The following is a 17969-nucleotide window of genomic DNA, read 5'->3' on the forward strand; positions in this document are numbered from 1 at the left end:
TTGGGCAGAAAAGGCATTTATTAGCATTAGCGACCTAATGGTCCCAGGGTAGGGCTGCTTGCAGGCACTCAAACAACATCGTTAAGAACATGTCTGGGACCGTCTCTTGGCTCAGCCTTCCTCTGCGGTGGCTCCACTGTCAAGCAGGTTCTGCCCCGTGGCATGGCGGCAACAGTCAGCAGCAGCTCTAGGCTTTCACTCTGTGAGTTGAGCATAAGGAGGTAGGAAAAAAGAGTGTCTTTCCCAGTAATTCAAAAGTCTCAGGGGGCGCCTGGGTGGCTCAGTCGGTGAAGCGTCCAACTTTGGCTCAGGTCATGATCTCGCCGTTCCAAGTTCAAGCTCCTCGTCGGGCTCTGTGCTGACAGCTCAGAGCCTGGAGCCTGCTTCAGATTCTGCGTCTCCCTTTCTTTCTGCTCCTCCCCCGCTCATGCTCTGTCTCTCTCCCTGTGTCTCAAAAATGAATAAACGTTAAAAAAAAAATGACAAAAAAAAAAGTCTCAGAGCCAATGCAGAGTAGACCAACTTGAATGAAGACCTTGAACTGGGTCTTCCCTGACCCAACTGTTGCAGTTAGGGAGAAGAGCACATTCTGTTCCGATAGGTGCCTGCCAGGTCTAGGTCATGCGTCTATCCCCTACCCCAGCCCAGACACCAGCAGCATGAACCACACCTGACTCATGGTCCAAGAGCGGGGGCAGATGGCTTCCCAAGAGATCATCAGAGTGGTGCCTCCAGGAGAAAGGGAATGAGTGTTGTAGGCAGCGTCCACAGAACTCCTTGGCAGATGGCTAAGAGTTTTCCCAAGTGGGACAGGCGTGGTGAGCAGAAGGAATGGCAAAGGAAGGGGTTAAAGGCAAGAAAAAGTTTAATTTGGGGTCAAGCTATCTGCCCAGGAGCTTAGATTCATCATCCGGGGCAGAAGTTCCCGATGAATGAGATACTGTGCAACGTGGGACTATCTTGGGCTTGACGCAATCCTGTGTGCACAACCTAGATTTGACACTCCCCCAACTACAGGAAAAAAAAAAAAAAAAGCACCACAATAATTTGTCCGCTCTATCAGTAGTAGCAGTGGCTGCAAGAAGCCGACAGATAAGATAAGCATTGTGCTGGGTGCAATTAGCAGCTTTAGAACCCAGCAACACGCCTTTCTCTAGCAAACTGCGATGCGTGCAAAGGCCACGTCGCAGACGTGACCCACGTGCGGCCCAGGAGCCCTGGCCTCTGGCGAGGCAGTCAAGAATGGTCTGCACCCCCAGCTCACGTCCTGCAGGAGGTCCAGTGCCCTCCAGGAGTTGCGTGCCAACTGTGGGAAGCTACATGGGGCCCTGGACAAGAGTCTCCACCCAAATCTCTGTCCATTCCTTCATTCAACCAGTATTTACTTAATGTCTATTATGTGCCAGGCTCTCTGCCAGGCGCTCGGGATATAGCAAGAACAAAAAGCACCCAAATCCTTGCTTTTACGGAGCTTATGTTTTAGAGGAGGAAAATAAATAAAGCAGAGAAGGAGGAGAAGCAGAGGTGGCTGCACCATTCGCCTTTGCAAATGGGCGGGTGAGGGAAGGTCTCCCTGAGGGGGCAACATGGGGCACAGACCTGGAGGAGGTGAGGGACTGACCGTGGGCCGCCAGTGGAGGGAACAGCAAGTGCAAAGTGCGGAGGCTCGTCAGAGGAGGAGGAAGAAGAATCAGAGGAGCCAGGGACAGGTGAGTAGGGGGAGACGACAAGACGGGCACGGTTGCATCTTGCCTCCTTCAGATGTTCTTGACTTCCTCAGCTTGGAGAGGATGGAGACAACGAAGGTGACACCTTCTCTTGGATGCCTCACTGCAAAGGCTTTCCTAAAGGATGGAGGCAGGGAGGGGCATTCACCTCGCAGCAAGGCACACAACGCATTCTGCTTTCTCTGTCTTTAAAAAAATTAAAAAAAAATTTTTTTTTCAACGTTTATTTATTTTTGGGACAGAGAGAGACAGAGCATGAACGGGGGAGGGGCAGAGAGAGAGGGAGACACAGAATCGGAAACAGGCTCCAGGCTCTGAGCCATCAGCCCAGAGCCTGACACGGGGCTCGAACTCCCGGACCGCGAGATCGTGACCTGGCTGAAGTCGGACGCTTAACCGACTGCGCCACCCAGGCGCCCCTAAAAAATTTTTTAATGTTTATTTATTTTTCAGAGAGACAGAGACAGAATGCGAGTGGGTTAGGGGCAGAGAGAGAGGGAGACACAGAATCCGAAGCAGGCTCCAGGCTCTGAGCTGTCAGCACAGAGCCCGACGCGGGGCTCGAACTCACGAGCTGTGAGATCATGACCTGAGCCGAAGTCGGACGCTCAACCGACTGAGCCACCCAGGCGCCCCATGTCTTTCTCTCTCTTTTTAAAAAGATTTTAAGTAATCTCTACACCCAACACGGGGCTCAAACTCACAACCCTGAGACCAAGAGTCGCATGCTCCACAGCCCGAGTCAGCCAGGCGCCCCCCACAACCTATTCTCACCAGTCCCACAGCACATCACCACATGGGAACATCTCACTGACTTTCCTGGGAAGGTCTGGCCTCCTGCCTCGGTTCCTAGCACACTCTCCTCTCCTAGGCCCTCCTGGAATCCCCTCACAATTCCTCACAGAGCTTCCCCCCCACCCCCCGCCCCGTGTCTGCCTCTAGATCTTATCTTTGAACATTTTAAGACCAGTCCTTGTCTCTGCAAAACTAAGGGCTACCCACTGGGAGGTGGGGCATTTCTCTTCATAGTTCAGAAACTCCAGCAGAGGTTTGGAGATTTTTGTGTCTCCTTCCTTTCCCCCAGTCTCCCTACATGGATGAGAACAGGGTAGAATGGTGGTTTTGTACTAATACAAATTGTGTCTCCACACACTCACCCACCTTTTCTTTCTCTCTCTTGCAAGGTGATCCTGTCAGTTTTCGCTCTAGATAGCAATATTTTTGTCGTCTTTGATACAAATCGTCTTTGTTTGCTTTTTTTTTTTTTTTAAGGCAAACTGTGTAATAGTAGTAACCCAACTCCAAGTGCTTCCTTACATAATAGTGTGGACTTATGCAGTGCACAGCCTGCACAGCTGTACGAGGCAGCTCTGATTACTTTAGGTAACTCAGTGCAGGCACACAAGCAGGTCACTGATCCCCTGCTCCTCCTCCCCTGCTAAAATAAGGAATGCCTTTCTCTGGTTAGGAGAGTTGGGAGTAAAGGACTTTGGTGTGTTTTTCTCTTGAATGGGGCAGGCTTCTCTTTCTTTTTCCTTCTGCTTCTCTTTCAGGTAACTCCCCCCCACCCCACCCCAGCACCAGGAGCCATTCCTAAGCAGGAAAGTCACATTCTTTGTAGGGCAAAGAATGGGGGGGGGGGGGGTGTGTGTGTGCAAAAGCCACCATTACAGCACAAATCCCTAATGTATGTAGGGGAGAGAAGGAGGAGAAGAGAAAGGACGGAGGCGCAGGATGGGTTCGCCTCCTCCTTGTTCCAAGGCCACTCCTGTTCCTACCTCATTGGCCTCTCTGTGCTCAAGAAAGAACACACGCGAGTAGCCCCTTGGGTCTAGGTCTCCTTCCTTGTCGATCTCCTTGCTTATAATCCAGTTTATGATCTGTTTCCTTCCTTCCTCTGTGCCTTCCTTCCTTCCTTTCCCTTTTTCTTCTTTTAAAGTACGTTTTCTGTCATATCCATATGCCCCAGAGAGAGGGTTTGGAGAAATGGCTTCAGAGCCCACAAGCAGCCTCCTGGTAAGGCTTTGCCTCAAGGCTCCGCCATTCTGGAGAAGCGAAGAGCAGGCACTCCTCTTTCCCAAAGGGCCAGAATTCACACTGGGATGATTTCTGCTGCTGGCTTGTGGTAACTTGGCTGTGACTAAGCCAGGGTCACGATGAGTCACCCACAGCATGGAAGGTGCCTTTGCTCTCCTTCCCTTCCCAGAGCAGGCCCAGGAGTGTGTGAAGTAGATCCGGAAGAGGTGTGCTGTTAAGACCAAAACCCAGGGCTGGCTGATTTTTTTTTTTTTAAACAATTTTTTTTTCAACATTTATTTATTTTTGGGACAGAGAGAGACAGAGCATGAACAGGGGAGGGGCAGAGAGAGAGGAAGACACAGAATCGGAAACAGGCTCCAGGCTCTGAGCCATCAGCCCAGAGCCTGACGCGGGGCTCGAACTCACGGACCGCGAGATCGTGACCTGGCTGAAGTCGGACGCATAACCGACTGCGCCACCCAGGCGCCCCTGGCTGATTTTTTTTTAATGCCTATTTCTGCCATCCTCCCCCAGCCTCGAGTCCCTCTCCGTTCCTATTCCAGGAGCCTGAGGATGTGGCACAAGGACCATAGCTCTCTGTTCCTTCCAGGATTTGAATGCCAGCTCCTCACTCGGCAGCCAGCCGTGTGTCTCTGGACAAATTACTTAACCTCCCTGAGCTTCATCTGTAAAATGGAGATAGCTGTAAAAGAGGTTGTTAAGAGGATTAAATGAGATGACCCGTATAAAGGCGGTTAGCAATTAGCACTCTGCCTAGCAGGTAGTATTCCCTGGATAAATGTGAGCCATTATCATAAAACATTTGTGTAGTGCCTCCTACACTAGATGCTTGGCCTTCGAGGAGCTCTAGTGTGGGACACGGACAGATCTGTAAACGAAAGGTTACAGTACAATGGGTAGGAACTGTAATGGAATTAATACGGACGCAGCGCTGTCGATGCAGAGAGGGAGGGATGGGTGGTCAAGGCCGGGACACATTTGAGTTTGAGATCTGGAAAGGACTGAAAAGGTATTCCAGGAAAAAGAAACACAAGGTTCACGCAGAAGCAGTTAAGAGGAGACTGTGGCCCCATTTTATGCTGGGAGCTACACCGAGTTTTCACACCTGGAGACCGCTCAAAGTTGCACACAGGGTGGCAACAGACTTAGAGCTGTAATTTAGAAAGCTGACGCTGGCAGATATGTGCAATGCACTTGGGGCAGCAAGACTATAGAGCACGAGTGAGCAGCTGTTCACAGGAATACAGATATAGATGCAGAATACAGAGATAGACATGCTCATGACAGCAGGGAAAGTACAGGATCCCCACGGCCACAATTAGGGTTTAGAAGAATCTGGGCAAATGACTTGAGAGATTGATTCAGTACAGAGAACTCCATACCTCTACCTCGCTTGGCACATTCTGCTTCCTTTGTGTTGAATGCTCTTCCCCCACTTGCCATTCAACATTCAGCTCAAGCCACCTCCTCTGGTAAGCCACTTCATATTGAATCCCTTTACAGACTGGATTAGCACCCCCACCCCCACCCCCCACCGTGCTCCTAGAGTCCCTTCTCGGTCCCCTATCACAGCACTTGGCATTCCTTTGTCATTGTTTCCTGGTTCCTCCCACTGGTGGTGAATTCGGTGAGGTCAAGGCCCAGCCTTGATCACCTTTGCACCCACAGTGGTGTCAATAACTGCTGAATGAATCAATGCAAACAAAAAACTTTAGCCAGTATAGACAAAAGCTGGAGGAACCACCAGAAAAAGACGGGTCTCCCGGAACTCAGGCCCTGGGGCCACATGCATCCTTTGTACTCCAGTTCTGGCCCGGAGTCGCCGCCTAGAAATTCTGGGCCTTCCAGGAACTTGAAGCCTGGTGCAGAGAAGAGCCTCGGGTCCCAAAGCACAAACATAAACCTCCGCCGACTCCTGGCTGAGCCCCTACCCCTCGTCCCAGACTTTGCCTGTCCATCCGCTGCAGTCCCGATCCCCGCCAGGTGGCGACGCACGTGAGAACGCACGCGCAGTGAGCGCGCGAGCCATACTTTGCCCTTCTCCCAATGGCGGGTGGCGGTCCCCTTCCCGGCATCCTCGAGGGGGGCAAAGCGCGCGTCATTTCCGGTGGGGAAGGCCCGCGGCCGCCGCCGCCATTTCAGGCGCTGCTGTGAGGCTGAGACCGGAGCCGGTCCGCTGGGCGGCGGGCGCCGGGGCAAGAGGGGCGCGCGCGCGGCGGCGGCGGCGGCGGCCCAGCGTATAGGCGCGGAGGCGGCCATGGCGGGCAACTTCGACTCGGAGGAGCGGAGTAGCTGGTACTGGGGGCGGCTGAGCCGGCAGGAGGCGGTGGCGCTGTTGCAGGGCCAGCGGCACGGGGTGTTTCTGGTGCGGGACTCGAGCACCAGCCCCGGGGACTATGTGCTCAGCGTCTCCGAGAACTCGCGCGTCTCCCACTACATCATCAACAGCAGCGGCCCGCGCCCGCCCGTGCCACCGTCGCCCGCCCAGCCTCCGCCCGGTGAGGACAGACGGGACGGGAGGCCCGGGGCGGGGGTGAGGGCCGCCGAACTCCCCAGCCTGGCTGGCTGCTCCTCGCGAGCTGACCTCCACGAGGGACACGGGCAGAGGGCTGGAGCGACCATGGCAGGGGGGCAGCCTGGTGCCCGGGCTCGTTCCCACCGACCAGCGGGCGTGTGTTGGGGGGTGGGGAGAGGAGGAGCCGCTGACCCAGGCCTCTGGGTGTGACTTGGGAGGACAGCCCGGGGGAAGGGGAACTGCTTCGGCCCCAGGGTGGGGCTAGCGGCGGGGCCAGGCACAAGGGCAGGGCCGGGCAACGTGGGGACAAAGAGCTGAGGGGGATGTTGGCACTGCGGGGGCATCACTTGGCACCGGTTCCCAGAATGAATCCGATAATCCTACAAGTGGCTTTTTAGGCTTGAAACATTTCCTGTAGTGTTAGAGAGCCGGGTTTGGTTTGGAGAGCTATTCTCCCCTGCTGGCCTTTGGTAGGAAGTCACCACATACTAGCCGGGAGGGATGGAGACACCCTCAGGAAACCGGTCAGCTTTTTCCTTTCTTGGGCATTTTTCCAAAATACTTTTACTGCCCTCTTCCCCCACAAAGGACGAAGGTGGTGAGCTAAGTGCCTTGGTGATAGAAGTAAGTCCTCTGTGATCAGCCCAGAACAAGTTGATGCCCAGCTGATAGTGTCCGAGAGATCTTAGCGTCCAGAGACTGTTCTCCACAATTACGGGTTCTAGTTTTCAAGGTATTTGGGGGAGGACATTCCCCCCCCTCCCCCCAGGAAATAAGCCAGTGGAAACCATCTTTTCCTTCAAAGTGAATGGACCTTGCAATTTCATTGGACTTAAACATTGTCAGTCTTGTAAGTCAGGGCCTCTCCTTTCTCAGTGACTTGGGGGCTGTGACCTAGGTTTTCCTTAGCAAGGATCATTGAGACGTGACTGTCTTATCAATGTCTTTGGAGAATGTTAACGAGATTTATGCACTTAGTACTTGAGATTTGTGAGGTGCAGAGTAATTCTGAGGTTACTATCCTCTTACCATCATCTGTGTCACAGCACGGAGAGGCTTCGTCTTTCTCATTGTTCCCAAATTGAAGCAGTTTCCTCCCGACCAGTTGAGGCAAGCTCTGGGCCAGTCTCAGTCAATTAGGAAGCTCCTGAGCCAGGCTTTGCAGACTTGCAAATTAGGTAGTCCTAATTTAGATTTATTCACTCTGGCCAGAAATGGGGACATAGGATAGTCCGTCTCTTTGTTGCTAACACATACCAATGCCTAAGTCTTTCTCAGTCTCTTTGGTTTAATAGCATAACATGAGACAGGAATGTTGATGTAACATAAATTTGCCCTAAACCAGATATATTCTACCTTTTACCACCTTCTTGGTATCTAGGTTTTTGCATTACAATGCAGTAATATGATGTCAAACTGGCACCAGAGCTTAATTTTCAACCTTTTTGTTTGCGTATCTGTTTTGCAAAATTTGGGAATGGCAGCAGGAAGGTTTGTTAGTTTGAGCTTTCTCCACACCTTGGTGTTATGACTTTGTATCTCTGCACTTACCTTGATATTGAGCTCCACCTTGTCATAACAGATACGAGTTCACATGCTTGTCCCAAGAGAGAAGGTGAAGATTGCCAAGGTTTGTAGATGGGGTGTGGAACATTCATGGGCATTGTGGTAATTCTTGTTTCTGGTAACGTGCCCACTTTTTCCACGTAGAGCAATTGATTGAGTTGCTGTCTTCATAAAGATTACTTAATCTTTGTTCTCCCCTTCCCCCATCAAGCTATTTTCTTTTGAAACTACACAGGAATTCTTGAGTTTTAGAAAAGCATGCACGGTATTAGCTAACATTTATTGACTGGTTATTCTATGCCAAGTACTTTGCTGAGTACTTTCTGTGCTTTATTTCATTCTCTGTCTGTAACAATCTGGGGAGAAAGTACTATGATTTCTATTTATTAAAGTGTTTTCATTTTAACAAAAAAATATTTTTTTTTCCATTTTATAGCTGAGGAAACAGAGTTAAAGATTCAGTAATTTGCCCAAGGTCACATAACTAGTAAATGACTGAGCCAGAATTTGAACCTTCGAATTCTGACCAGAGAGCTTACATTATTATACTATACTTCTTTCTCTTTCCTTTTAAGATCTCAACCATGCACATAGAGGATTCAACACTTCTGTCTCTGTCCTGGGGTTACAGGTTCTATTTAAAGACCAAAAGGAAAGGATGACAAGAAGAAACTAGCTTTAGCATTTAGATAATACACGTCTGCCATCTAAAAGTCAATGATGAAGCTTTAAAAATCCTTATTTGGTAATTTGAACATGAAAAATGAGATTTTTACGTAGGATTATATAGCATATTTTCTGGACATAATACATAGGTAGAAATTGTATAGAATGCCTTAGTTTTTAGAGTCATAGGGATAGGATGGAACAGGTATTCTCAACCTTTTCCCGTGAACCTATTTTTAACTTAGCTGTTCAGCCTCCATAGGCTGCCGTAGTCTGGGAGCAACCTGCCTTATGCCTCAGGGCCATAAGGCAAGGTTTGGTCAGGTCTGCTGGTCATACCTGGTCAGGTTAGACTTCAAGGTTGACCTCTTGGGAAGGCTTTGCGATCACTGATTCACACGTTTCTTCTTCAGACAATGAGGTATTACTTACTAGACCTTGATCGGTAGACAGTCAACAAAACGGAGTAAGTGTGACCTGGGAGAGTAGTTATAAGTTTGAGCTCTGGAGCTTGGATTTGAATCTTTCTTACCTGCCACTTACTACTTATATAACTTTGGTCAAGTTCTTTAACTTCTGTCTGTTTCCCCATCTGTAAAGAAGGGGGGAAATAGTAATACCTCATAGAGTATGATACCTCACTATGTTGTGAGGATTAAATGAGTTTACTATATTAAATACTTATGAATGGGGCCAACATATGGTAAGTACTCAGTAAGTATTAGATATATTAGTCTTATGAGGTTGGGAGAGCAGGACTTGGAGCCAAATTGAAAACTCTCAGCTTTGAGAGGCTCACAGGTAGGCACAGTGTGGATTGGTGGACACTGGCAGGTGCCTGGGTGGAGGGGAATGGGGTGCATCAAGAAGTGTGAAAAGGACCTTGGATCCAGGACGTGGAAATAAAGAAGACACCTGTTGTTACCTGCTTAACTCAGAGCCTTCTACCTGTTGCTCTAGTGGATGAAGGGAGCATAAAAGCTTGCCTCCTTTTGAGGGGGGAGGGGCAGAAGCTAAGGTGGTTATTGTTTGTGCTGCCTCTTCAACATGGTGTTGCACTAAGCCACTTTAGAGATCTTGTGGGACTGCTCATCACCCACTGCTCCTTTTTTTGTTCATCCACCATCAATGTTTCATTTGTTTACCTGGTCTTTGCGGTTCTGAAACCTGGTCCTCAGGTTTTATTCGTCAGTTACAGAGCATCCATCCATCCAGTGGTTCTGGGGGGAAGTTCTTCAGTGAGTTACTTCCACGTTTTACAAGAAAAGGATTCCATGGTAAAAGGAAGTAGGTTTATTTACTAGAGGACTTCTCTAAGCCTTTACTATGCTTATGTGAAATTAGTAGGTATTGGATACTGGGTTTTTCAAACATATTTGACCACAAGACTTTTTGAGAAGCATTTGAGATTCTGTAGAACCTTTTCTGGGAAACAGTATAGTGGACTTTGGGTTTGGGATTAATTGGAAATTTCTAAAGGAATTCAGAAGTTTGGGCAGGGTATTAAGCTGAATTTGCTTTTTATTAAGCACCTGTAAGGTACCAGCTACTTTTAGGAACTTTGTTGTAATAAAGTAGGTGTTTGGCCCCATGAGAAGTTAAATAACAGCTCATACAGCTAGTAAATGGCAGAGCCAGAATTCATCAAACCCAATCAGTCTGAGTCTGCAAAGTACCAGGCTGATAGCTAATAGCTACCATTTTTAGAAAGTTCTGTTTGCTTAGGAGACCAGACATTTGATACCTCTTTAGGAAACCTTCTCAGATGGAAGTCAGCAGCCTTTTTATCCCTTTGTATTAGACAGGTGGTGGGGTGTGTGTAAGCAATTTCTATAAATACCATAAGCAGAAGAGAAGGAGTGGGAATTAAGGAAAGGGAAAGGGAAAAAGGAAGTGCTGTGAGATCAAGGAGAGGATGATAATGGAGCTGCTGAGGTGGTACCCACGTCAGAAGTGACCTTGCCTGTCATAGCCCACAGAGCTCTTGGGTGTCCATATAACCTTCAGGGAGTCGTGTTGTAAAAACTGATGTAACCCAAGGGCTAAAATGCTTAGAAGTAATGAGTTGAGCATGTACAGAAACCAAAAGAATATCTAATTGCTTGCATTGATTGTGATTTCTGAACGTGTGTGTGCATAACTGCATGTTCAGAATACCAGCGCAGGTTTAGGTAGAACAAATCAGTGAGGTTTTCCAAGCTCCAGCAATGAGAACCTTTTCATTGGTTCTTTTCTCTAGACTGACTGTATCTCCTTCCTTTCCCGCCCTTCTATTTCCTGCCTTTGGCTCTTTGTGGTTGGAAGGAGATGGACTAGGGAAAAGGAACCAGAACACACAGCTGTAATGAGGTTTGGGCTTATCTGAAACTTACCTTTGTTCTCTTCCCTTCCCTTCCCTTCCTCTGGAGTTTGGATCGATGAAACTTGATAGTCTATATAATCTGATTGCTTCAGCAGTACACAAAAACAGGCATTCTTCTTGTGGTATTATTATAGTGTCATTAGAAGACAAAAAAATTTATGAGTAAGGAATATCTAAGATTTCCTTTGGTGTTTTGCTTATATTTCTGTGACTGCTGGGGTTGCCAAGCCAAGCCAAGAAAGAAGTCATAGTGGGCCCACTTTACACCATGTAGCAATTGAAGAAGAAATGAACAGCTTCCTACCTTTATGTTTATGGCAGAGGAGCTGCCAGTTTTTCCTTTTAGAATTCTCCCAGCGATCTTTCTAAGGGAATTGGTTTTGTGGTCTTGTTTGTTCTTCTAAACTCTTTTCCCCCAAAGAAACACAAACACAAACACAAAACACATTCTATTTGGGCTACTACAGTAATGGAGGAACTATAACAGTGGATAACAGGGAGTGGTACTTTCCTTTTTAGAGTGAAAAGAGTGCCTTGGAAATGTTCAGGCATGATCAAATCTTTCATCATGATCTTGTTGTATCTAAGAACACAGTTTGATGTTGCTACTGTTTTTTGTAAGAACACATCTCCCCTTCAGAGTGAAAGCAGGAAGTGGGGCGCCTGGATAGCTCAGTAAGTTAAGCGTCCGACTTTGGTTCAGGTCATGATCTCGCAGTTGTGAGTTCGAGCCCTGGTTGGGCTCTGTGCTGACAGCTCAGAGCCTAGAGTCTGTTTCAAATTCTGTGTGTCCCTCTCTCTCTGCCCCTCCCCCTGCTTGTGTGCGCGCGCTCTCTCTCTCTCTCTCTCTCTCTCTCTCTCTCTCAAAAATAAAACATTTACAAATTAAAAAAAAAAGTGGAAGCAGGGGGGAAATAATGTCTTCCTGCGATACACTGCTTTGGTTACACTGTGTACGCCTTTACATCCCCAGTTATGCTGTGAGCTTCTCAAAGCTGGGAACACACTTTCATTTTACTTCTTTACCTCACTTCAGAGTTTTGTTCATTAATAATATCTAACATTTATTGAGTATATACCATCTTCCAACCACTGTCCCAAAAAGGCAACTAGTGAAAACCATTTGGCTGTTGCACCTTGACATGTAGTTGTATAAACTCGAGCAAGGAAACTTTCCTCCCCAGGTGTCATTAGGACCATTTTCTAAGCCATGGATACTCTGCTGGTGTGAGAGTTCTCCCTACCACTCAGCCCTGAAGGCTTTCTTGAGCAGGCAGTGCTAAGTAGGTTTCCTTGGAGCTCACACTGACCCAATCCTTAACAGTTATGCAGGTCTAAAGGATCACTTAATTAGCCTAGTGGTGATAGGCAGAATGACCATGTGTCTCCCTGCCTACCAGACTTAAATAAGAACAGTTCCCCTTCATTGATCCCCTTTAGTGAAGAGAAACTCCAAAATATAGCACCACCGTGCTCTGGTGTATTCATAACCAAAATTCTCTTTCTAGTTCAATACTCAGAACTATCATGATTGTGCCTGCTAAGTGTTCTCCATAGATATGTAGTCCTGGGTCTGGACATCTATTTCAGCATCTTGAGTTGGAGAGACAGCATTACTGAATGTGGGCTATTAACTTGTTTTAGCTTACAGCTTGTTTAGCTTACAGCTCTTCATTCATTCATGTAAAAAGGGAAGGCATTCATTCATCAGAACTCATTCTGTATTGAGGACTTCAGGTTAACTTCCAAAGTTTATCTTCACTTCTCCTCACTACCGAATTTTAAGTGTACTTTTTCTGGTCATTCTAGAAGTGATTTCTAATAACAGAATAATTGGGTCTCGTTTCTTTTAGAATGCAAATTAATTTATACTTCTGAGCTACCGCAATATTGCTATTTCACCATATTAATCACTATGGCTTTTAGATGGTGGACCAGTGTTCTTGGGTGGAGAGCAGAAATTGACCATTTTCCCTTAACAAAGGACTTGAACAAGTAACCTTCCCCAAACAAGTACAAATAGTAAATTTGAAAAACACCAAATAATCAAAGATGATATTTAAAAAGAGATCACGTTTCTCATTAAATTGGCAGTGATTTTTTAAATGCTGTTTTGGCAAGAGTATGGGGGAAGTGGGAACTCATAAACCACTGGTGGGAGTGTAAAATTGTACAGATTTTTTGGAGGGCAATTTGGCAACATAAACCTTAATGGTTTTTTCTTTTTTCTTTTTCTTTTTTTTTTTTTTTTGAGGGAGAGCACATGTGTGCAAGGGAGAGAAGGAGAGAGAATCCCAAGCAGGCTCCACAGACATGGGGCTCTCACAACCACAAGATCATGCATGACCTGAGCCGAAATCAAGAATTGGATAGCTTAACCAACTGAGCCATCCAGACACGCCTAAACTTTAATGTTCTTACCCTTTGCTCCAGCCATTGCATTTCAAGGAATCTATCCTAAGGAAGTAATGAGAAAAAAGTTCATTAATAGTTAAGAAAAAAAATGCTCACAATAGGGGCACCTGGGTGGCTCAGTTGGTTAAGCATCCAACTCTTGGTTTTGGCTCAGGTCATGATCTCATTGTTTTGTGGGTTCGAGCCCCGAATCAGGCTCTGAGTACTGACCACGAGGATCCTGCTTGGGATTCTTCCTCTCCCTCTCTCTGCCCCTCCCCTGCTTACACTCTGTCTCTCTCAAAAGGAAATAAATTTAAAAAATTGCTTGTAGTAGCATTTTCACTAGCAAAAAGTTGGGAATACTTCATTTTTTTAATTTTAATTTTTTAAATCCATTATCAGCATTTATTCCATTATCTGTATTTATTTATTTTTAAAGTTTATTTTCAAAGAGGGAGCGTGTGAGCAGGGGAGGGGCTGGGAGGGAGAGAGAGAATCCTAAGCAGACTTCGCACTGTTAAGCGCAGAGCCAGATGCAGGGCTCCATCCACAAACCGTGAGTTCATGACCTAAACCGAAACCAAGAGTCAGATGCTTAACCAACTGAGGCACCCAGACACCCCTATTTGATTTATTTTGGTGTTTATTTTTCAGAGAGAGAGAATGCACGTGGTGTGCATGAGCTGGGGAGGGACAGAAAGAGAGGGAGACGGAGAATCCCAAGCATGCTCTGCACTGTCAGTGCATATCCTAATGTAGGGCTCAAACTAATGAACCATGAGATCATCACCTGAGCTGAAATCAAGAATCAGATGCCAACTAGTGAACCACCCAAGCACCTCAATTTATTTATTTTTAAGAAGGCTCCATGCCCAGTATGGAGCCCAATGTGGAGCTTGAAGTGATGATGCAGATCAAGATCTGAGCTGAGATCAGAGCCAGAAGCTTAAGGGACTGAGCCACCCAGGCGCCTGGGGAATACTTTGTAGCTATTAAAAGTCATGTTCTTGAAAAGAGAGAAAGTTTTTATTATATAAAATAAAATGTTTTCCATAGTATGAGAAAAGGCAAGATATAAAACTTTATAGCAACCTGGCTATGAAAACCTGTATAAATTTATGACACACACATACACACAGATCTATATTAAAATCTGGGAGGTTGTGGGCACCTGTCGTTAAGTGTCCAACTTCGGATCAGGTCATGATCTCACAGTTCGTGAGTTTGATCCCTGCTTTGGGCTCTGTGCTGACAGCTCAGCCTGGAGCCTGCTTCAGAATCTGTATCTCCCTCTCTCTCTCTGCCCCTCCTCCCGCTGGCACTCTTGTCTCTCTCTCCTCAAAAATGAATGAACATTAATTTTTTTTAAATCTGGGATGTTATAACTCAGTGCTGAGTGCCTGTAGGTTAAGGCTGATTGAAAAAAAAAAATCCAACCTCCACAAAATCCAGTTTTCTATAGAGTTATTTATTACTTTATCAGGAAGCCAAAGGTTAAAAATCCAATGAAGACAATTTGATATTTTGGCACTTAGCAGAGTGTAAGTTAGAGGTGCTCCTTACTAGAAACTTTGTTTCTCATTTGAACTGATACTATGTTAATTTATTCAATTCTAGAATCTCAGAATAAAGGGAATACATTCTTTTTTTTTTTTTTTTTTTTTTTAACATTTATTCACCCTTGAAAGATAGAGACAGAGCGCAAACGGGGGAGGGCCAGAGAGATTGGGAGACAGAGAGTCTGAAGCAGGCTCCAGGCTCCGAGCTGTCAGCACAGAGCCCGACGTGGGGCCGAACCCATGGGCCACGAGATCATGACCTGAGCCGAAGTTGGCAGCCCAACCGACTGAGCCACCCGGGCGCCCTGAGAGGGAATACATTCTGAGGTATGCCCTGTACGTCTAGGGCCATACACCTCTTTGCATCATATGAATTTTAAAGATTCCTAATGCATTTTCTCCTTGACCCTCAGGATGTCCTCAGAGGTTGAAAATTTTATTTTTATTTTTTAAAAGATTTTAAGTAATTTCTACACCCAACATGGGACTGGAACTCACAATCCTGAGATCAGGAGTCATGTGCTGTGAGTGAGCAAGCCAGGTACCCCTAGAGGTTGAGAATTTTAATGCTTCTTTATTTTTTCAAGCATCCTTATTTACTTTTTTTCGTGACCTGTTTGCCTCAAAGGGAACAATACTGTTTGCATGTTTTATTTCAATGAAGACATTAGGAATTGATTTTTAAGCAGCTTTTTAGTTTCTTTTTATAGGCTCCTTGATTCTTTTGCCTGATTAAGATTCTTCTTCTTTTTTTTTTTGGCTGTCAGAAATGAAATTGAAATCAGCAATCATAGATTAAAAAAGATAGTCGTGGGGTGCCTGGGTGGCTCAGTTGGTTGAGCATCCAGCTCAACCCAGGGTTGTGGGATCGAGCCCAGCATCAGGCTCTGTGCCAAGTGTGGAGCCTGCGTGGGATTCTCTTTCTGTTTGTCTCTCCCTGCCCTCCCCCCCCCCCCCCACATGCACGTGCACTCTCTCTCCCTCTCCCTCTCTCTTTCTAAAAAGTAGATTAAATGAAAAAACAATTTTTAAAGAGATAGTGCCTGCCTGGCTGACTCAGTCAGTAGAGCATGTGACTCTTGATCTCAGGGTCATAAATTTGAGCCCCACATTGGGCACAGAGCTCACTTAAAAAAACCAAAAAACAACCTTTTCTTAGCAATTGTACATTCTAAATGTGAAGAGAAGGAATGTATGAGCCTGGTATAGATAAATAGCAAGTTCTCCCCACCTCTTCTTGGAAAAGCTGCTGAGACCTGTGGAAAAGGAGAACTCGCTACATTTCCTGAGGTTGAAAAGAAGATTTTAACAAAACGTTAAGCCTTATGCTACTCTGTAAGTGGGATAGCACAGAACATTTTGGGAAAATGAACAAAGTCTCCATGTTGCTTTGTCTTTTATCCAGTATGAGAGTATGCCCCGACTGGTCTGGTCTCTTATGACCTTCTCTTCCTTTTCTGCTGCAGGTGGTGCTGGGCATCTTTTGAGGGTATGTTTTAGCTACAAAGTATTTCAGTTTACCATAAGGAGATGGGATTATCTTTTCTAGACTTTATTTTTTTTCTGATTACTGACTAAATGTGTTTGGGAAATGCTTAAAATCTGCATTTCATATCCTGTGTAATACATCTTTAAATAATAGCCTGCTCTGTTTTTTTTTCCAGGGGTGAGCCCCTCCAGACTCCGAATAGGAGATCAAGAGTTTGATTCATTGCCTGCTTTACTGGAATTCTACAAAATACATTATTTGGACACTACAACGTTGATAGAACCAGTTTCCAAATCCAGGCAGGGTAGTGGAGTGATTCTCAGGCAGGAGGAGGCTGAGTATGTGCGAGCCCTCTTTGACTTTAATGGGAATGATGAAGAAGATCTTCCCTTTAAGAAAGGAGACATCCTGAGAATCCGGGATAAGCCTGAAGAGCAGTGGTGGAATGCAGAGGACAGCGAAGGCAAGAGGGGGATGATTCCAGTCCCTTACGTCGAGAAGTATAGACCTGCCTCCGCCTCAGTATCGGCTCTGATTGGAGGTAACCAGGAGGGTTCCCACCCACAGCCACTGGGTGGGCCGGAGCCTGGGCCCTATGCCCAACCCAGCGTCAACACTCCGCTCCCTAACCTCCAGAATGGGCCCATTTATGCCAGGGTAATCCAGAAGCGAGTCCCTAATGCCTACGACAAGACAGCCTTGGCTTTGGAGGTACATAATGTGCAAAATGTAGAAAGAAGAGATCTGCTACAGGGTCTCCCTTTCAGACCTCTTAGAGCTTTATAGGAATGCTGAATACAAGCACCAGCATTGTGATGTTGTAGATGTCAAATCATTAAGTACTGATTTTGGCATTTAATGTTGGGTTTTCTCTTTTTTTGTAGAAAACCTATTTTGAAATGAGTAAGCTTAAAATTGTATAACTGAATGTTCTTATTGATCTACTAAACATACTTTGACCTCTTTAACTCCGCCTAAATTCACAGGAATTAACCTAAAATATTTTTTTCTCATCTGCATTCTAATCTGATTCTTTCTGTTTATCGGTGTTGAAAATAATAAGATGGGCTCTATTAAAGTACTTAAATGGAGTTTTCCCACAAAACCATAATGTTTTTACTTTAGAGGGCATGGGGTTCCTTAGCATTGACTGTGTTCATAAAGTAAGAATTCAGGAGGAACAGTGTAGCATAGTACAGGGGAGAAGAGATATGTACCTAAAAGCATACACTCCAAGGAGCAGCAGGTTTACTTGGCTTTTGTTGTTCGGTACCTTTGACAGGCGGGAAGCCAGTTCCTCCTGAGGAATAAATTCTTGCCTTTTACTGGTGAATAGTTAATCTCGGTAGCCCATCTCCTCTGGCCAACCGTTGCATTGTGTTTATTCTTTTATTCCTCTCTTTAGCACTCATAGCTTTGTCTCCCTGCCTTTCTGAGTTATGCAGAGCGAGGGGTTTAGTGTAAAAGCTTGTACAAAAGTGGTATGCTCTCCTGTCTTTCAGAGCTTACGATAGAATGTGAATTTAAGCAAGGAGCTACCTTTCATAAGCACAGACTGAAGTTATGTGAGTACTGACTAGCAGAGAAGGGGCCAAAGTGTGTTCTTATAAACTGAAATCTCTAAATGCTGTTTTCTTTGGGTTATGTT

General features: G+C 46.1%; 1 protein-coding gene and 1 long non-coding RNA gene across 4 annotated transcripts in view; one reads left to right on the plus strand and one right to left on the minus strand.

The window, feature by feature from the left end:
• Window positions 1–5944, minus strand: LOC147574140 (uncharacterized). Of its 3 annotated transcripts, none has more exons than XR_015243934.1 (3): window positions 5150–5944; window positions 671–1844; window positions 1–444 (listed from the first exon to the last, which is right to left on the minus strand). It is a non-coding gene; the product is annotated as an uncharacterized LOC147574140 (long non-coding RNA). The 3 variants fall into 3 exon arrangements; XR_015243935.1 differs by lacking the exon at window positions 5150–5944 and adding an exon at window positions 3506–4008; XR_015243933.1 differs by lacking the exon at window positions 5150–5944 and having other exon boundaries at window positions 671–2621.
• CRK (CRK proto-oncogene, adaptor protein) overlaps window positions 5875–17969 on the plus strand; it is a 26662-nt gene continuing 14567 nt past the window's right edge. Inside the window, exons 1-2 of the mRNA XM_025917673.2 lie at window positions 5875–6265; window positions 16497–17032. Coding sequence (XP_025773458.1) covers window positions 6025–6265; window positions 16497–17032 — 777 coding nt within the window. The 5' untranslated portion in view covers window positions 5875–6024. The remainder of the gene's footprint in view (window positions 6266–16496; window positions 17033–17969) is intronic.

The sequence above is a fragment of the Puma concolor genome, chromosome E1 (assembly GCF_028749965.1).
Source record: "Puma concolor isolate L17-30 chromosome E1, mPumCon1.1.hap2, whole genome shotgun sequence".
Lineage (NCBI taxonomy): Eukaryota > Metazoa > Chordata > Mammalia > Carnivora > Felidae > Puma > Puma concolor.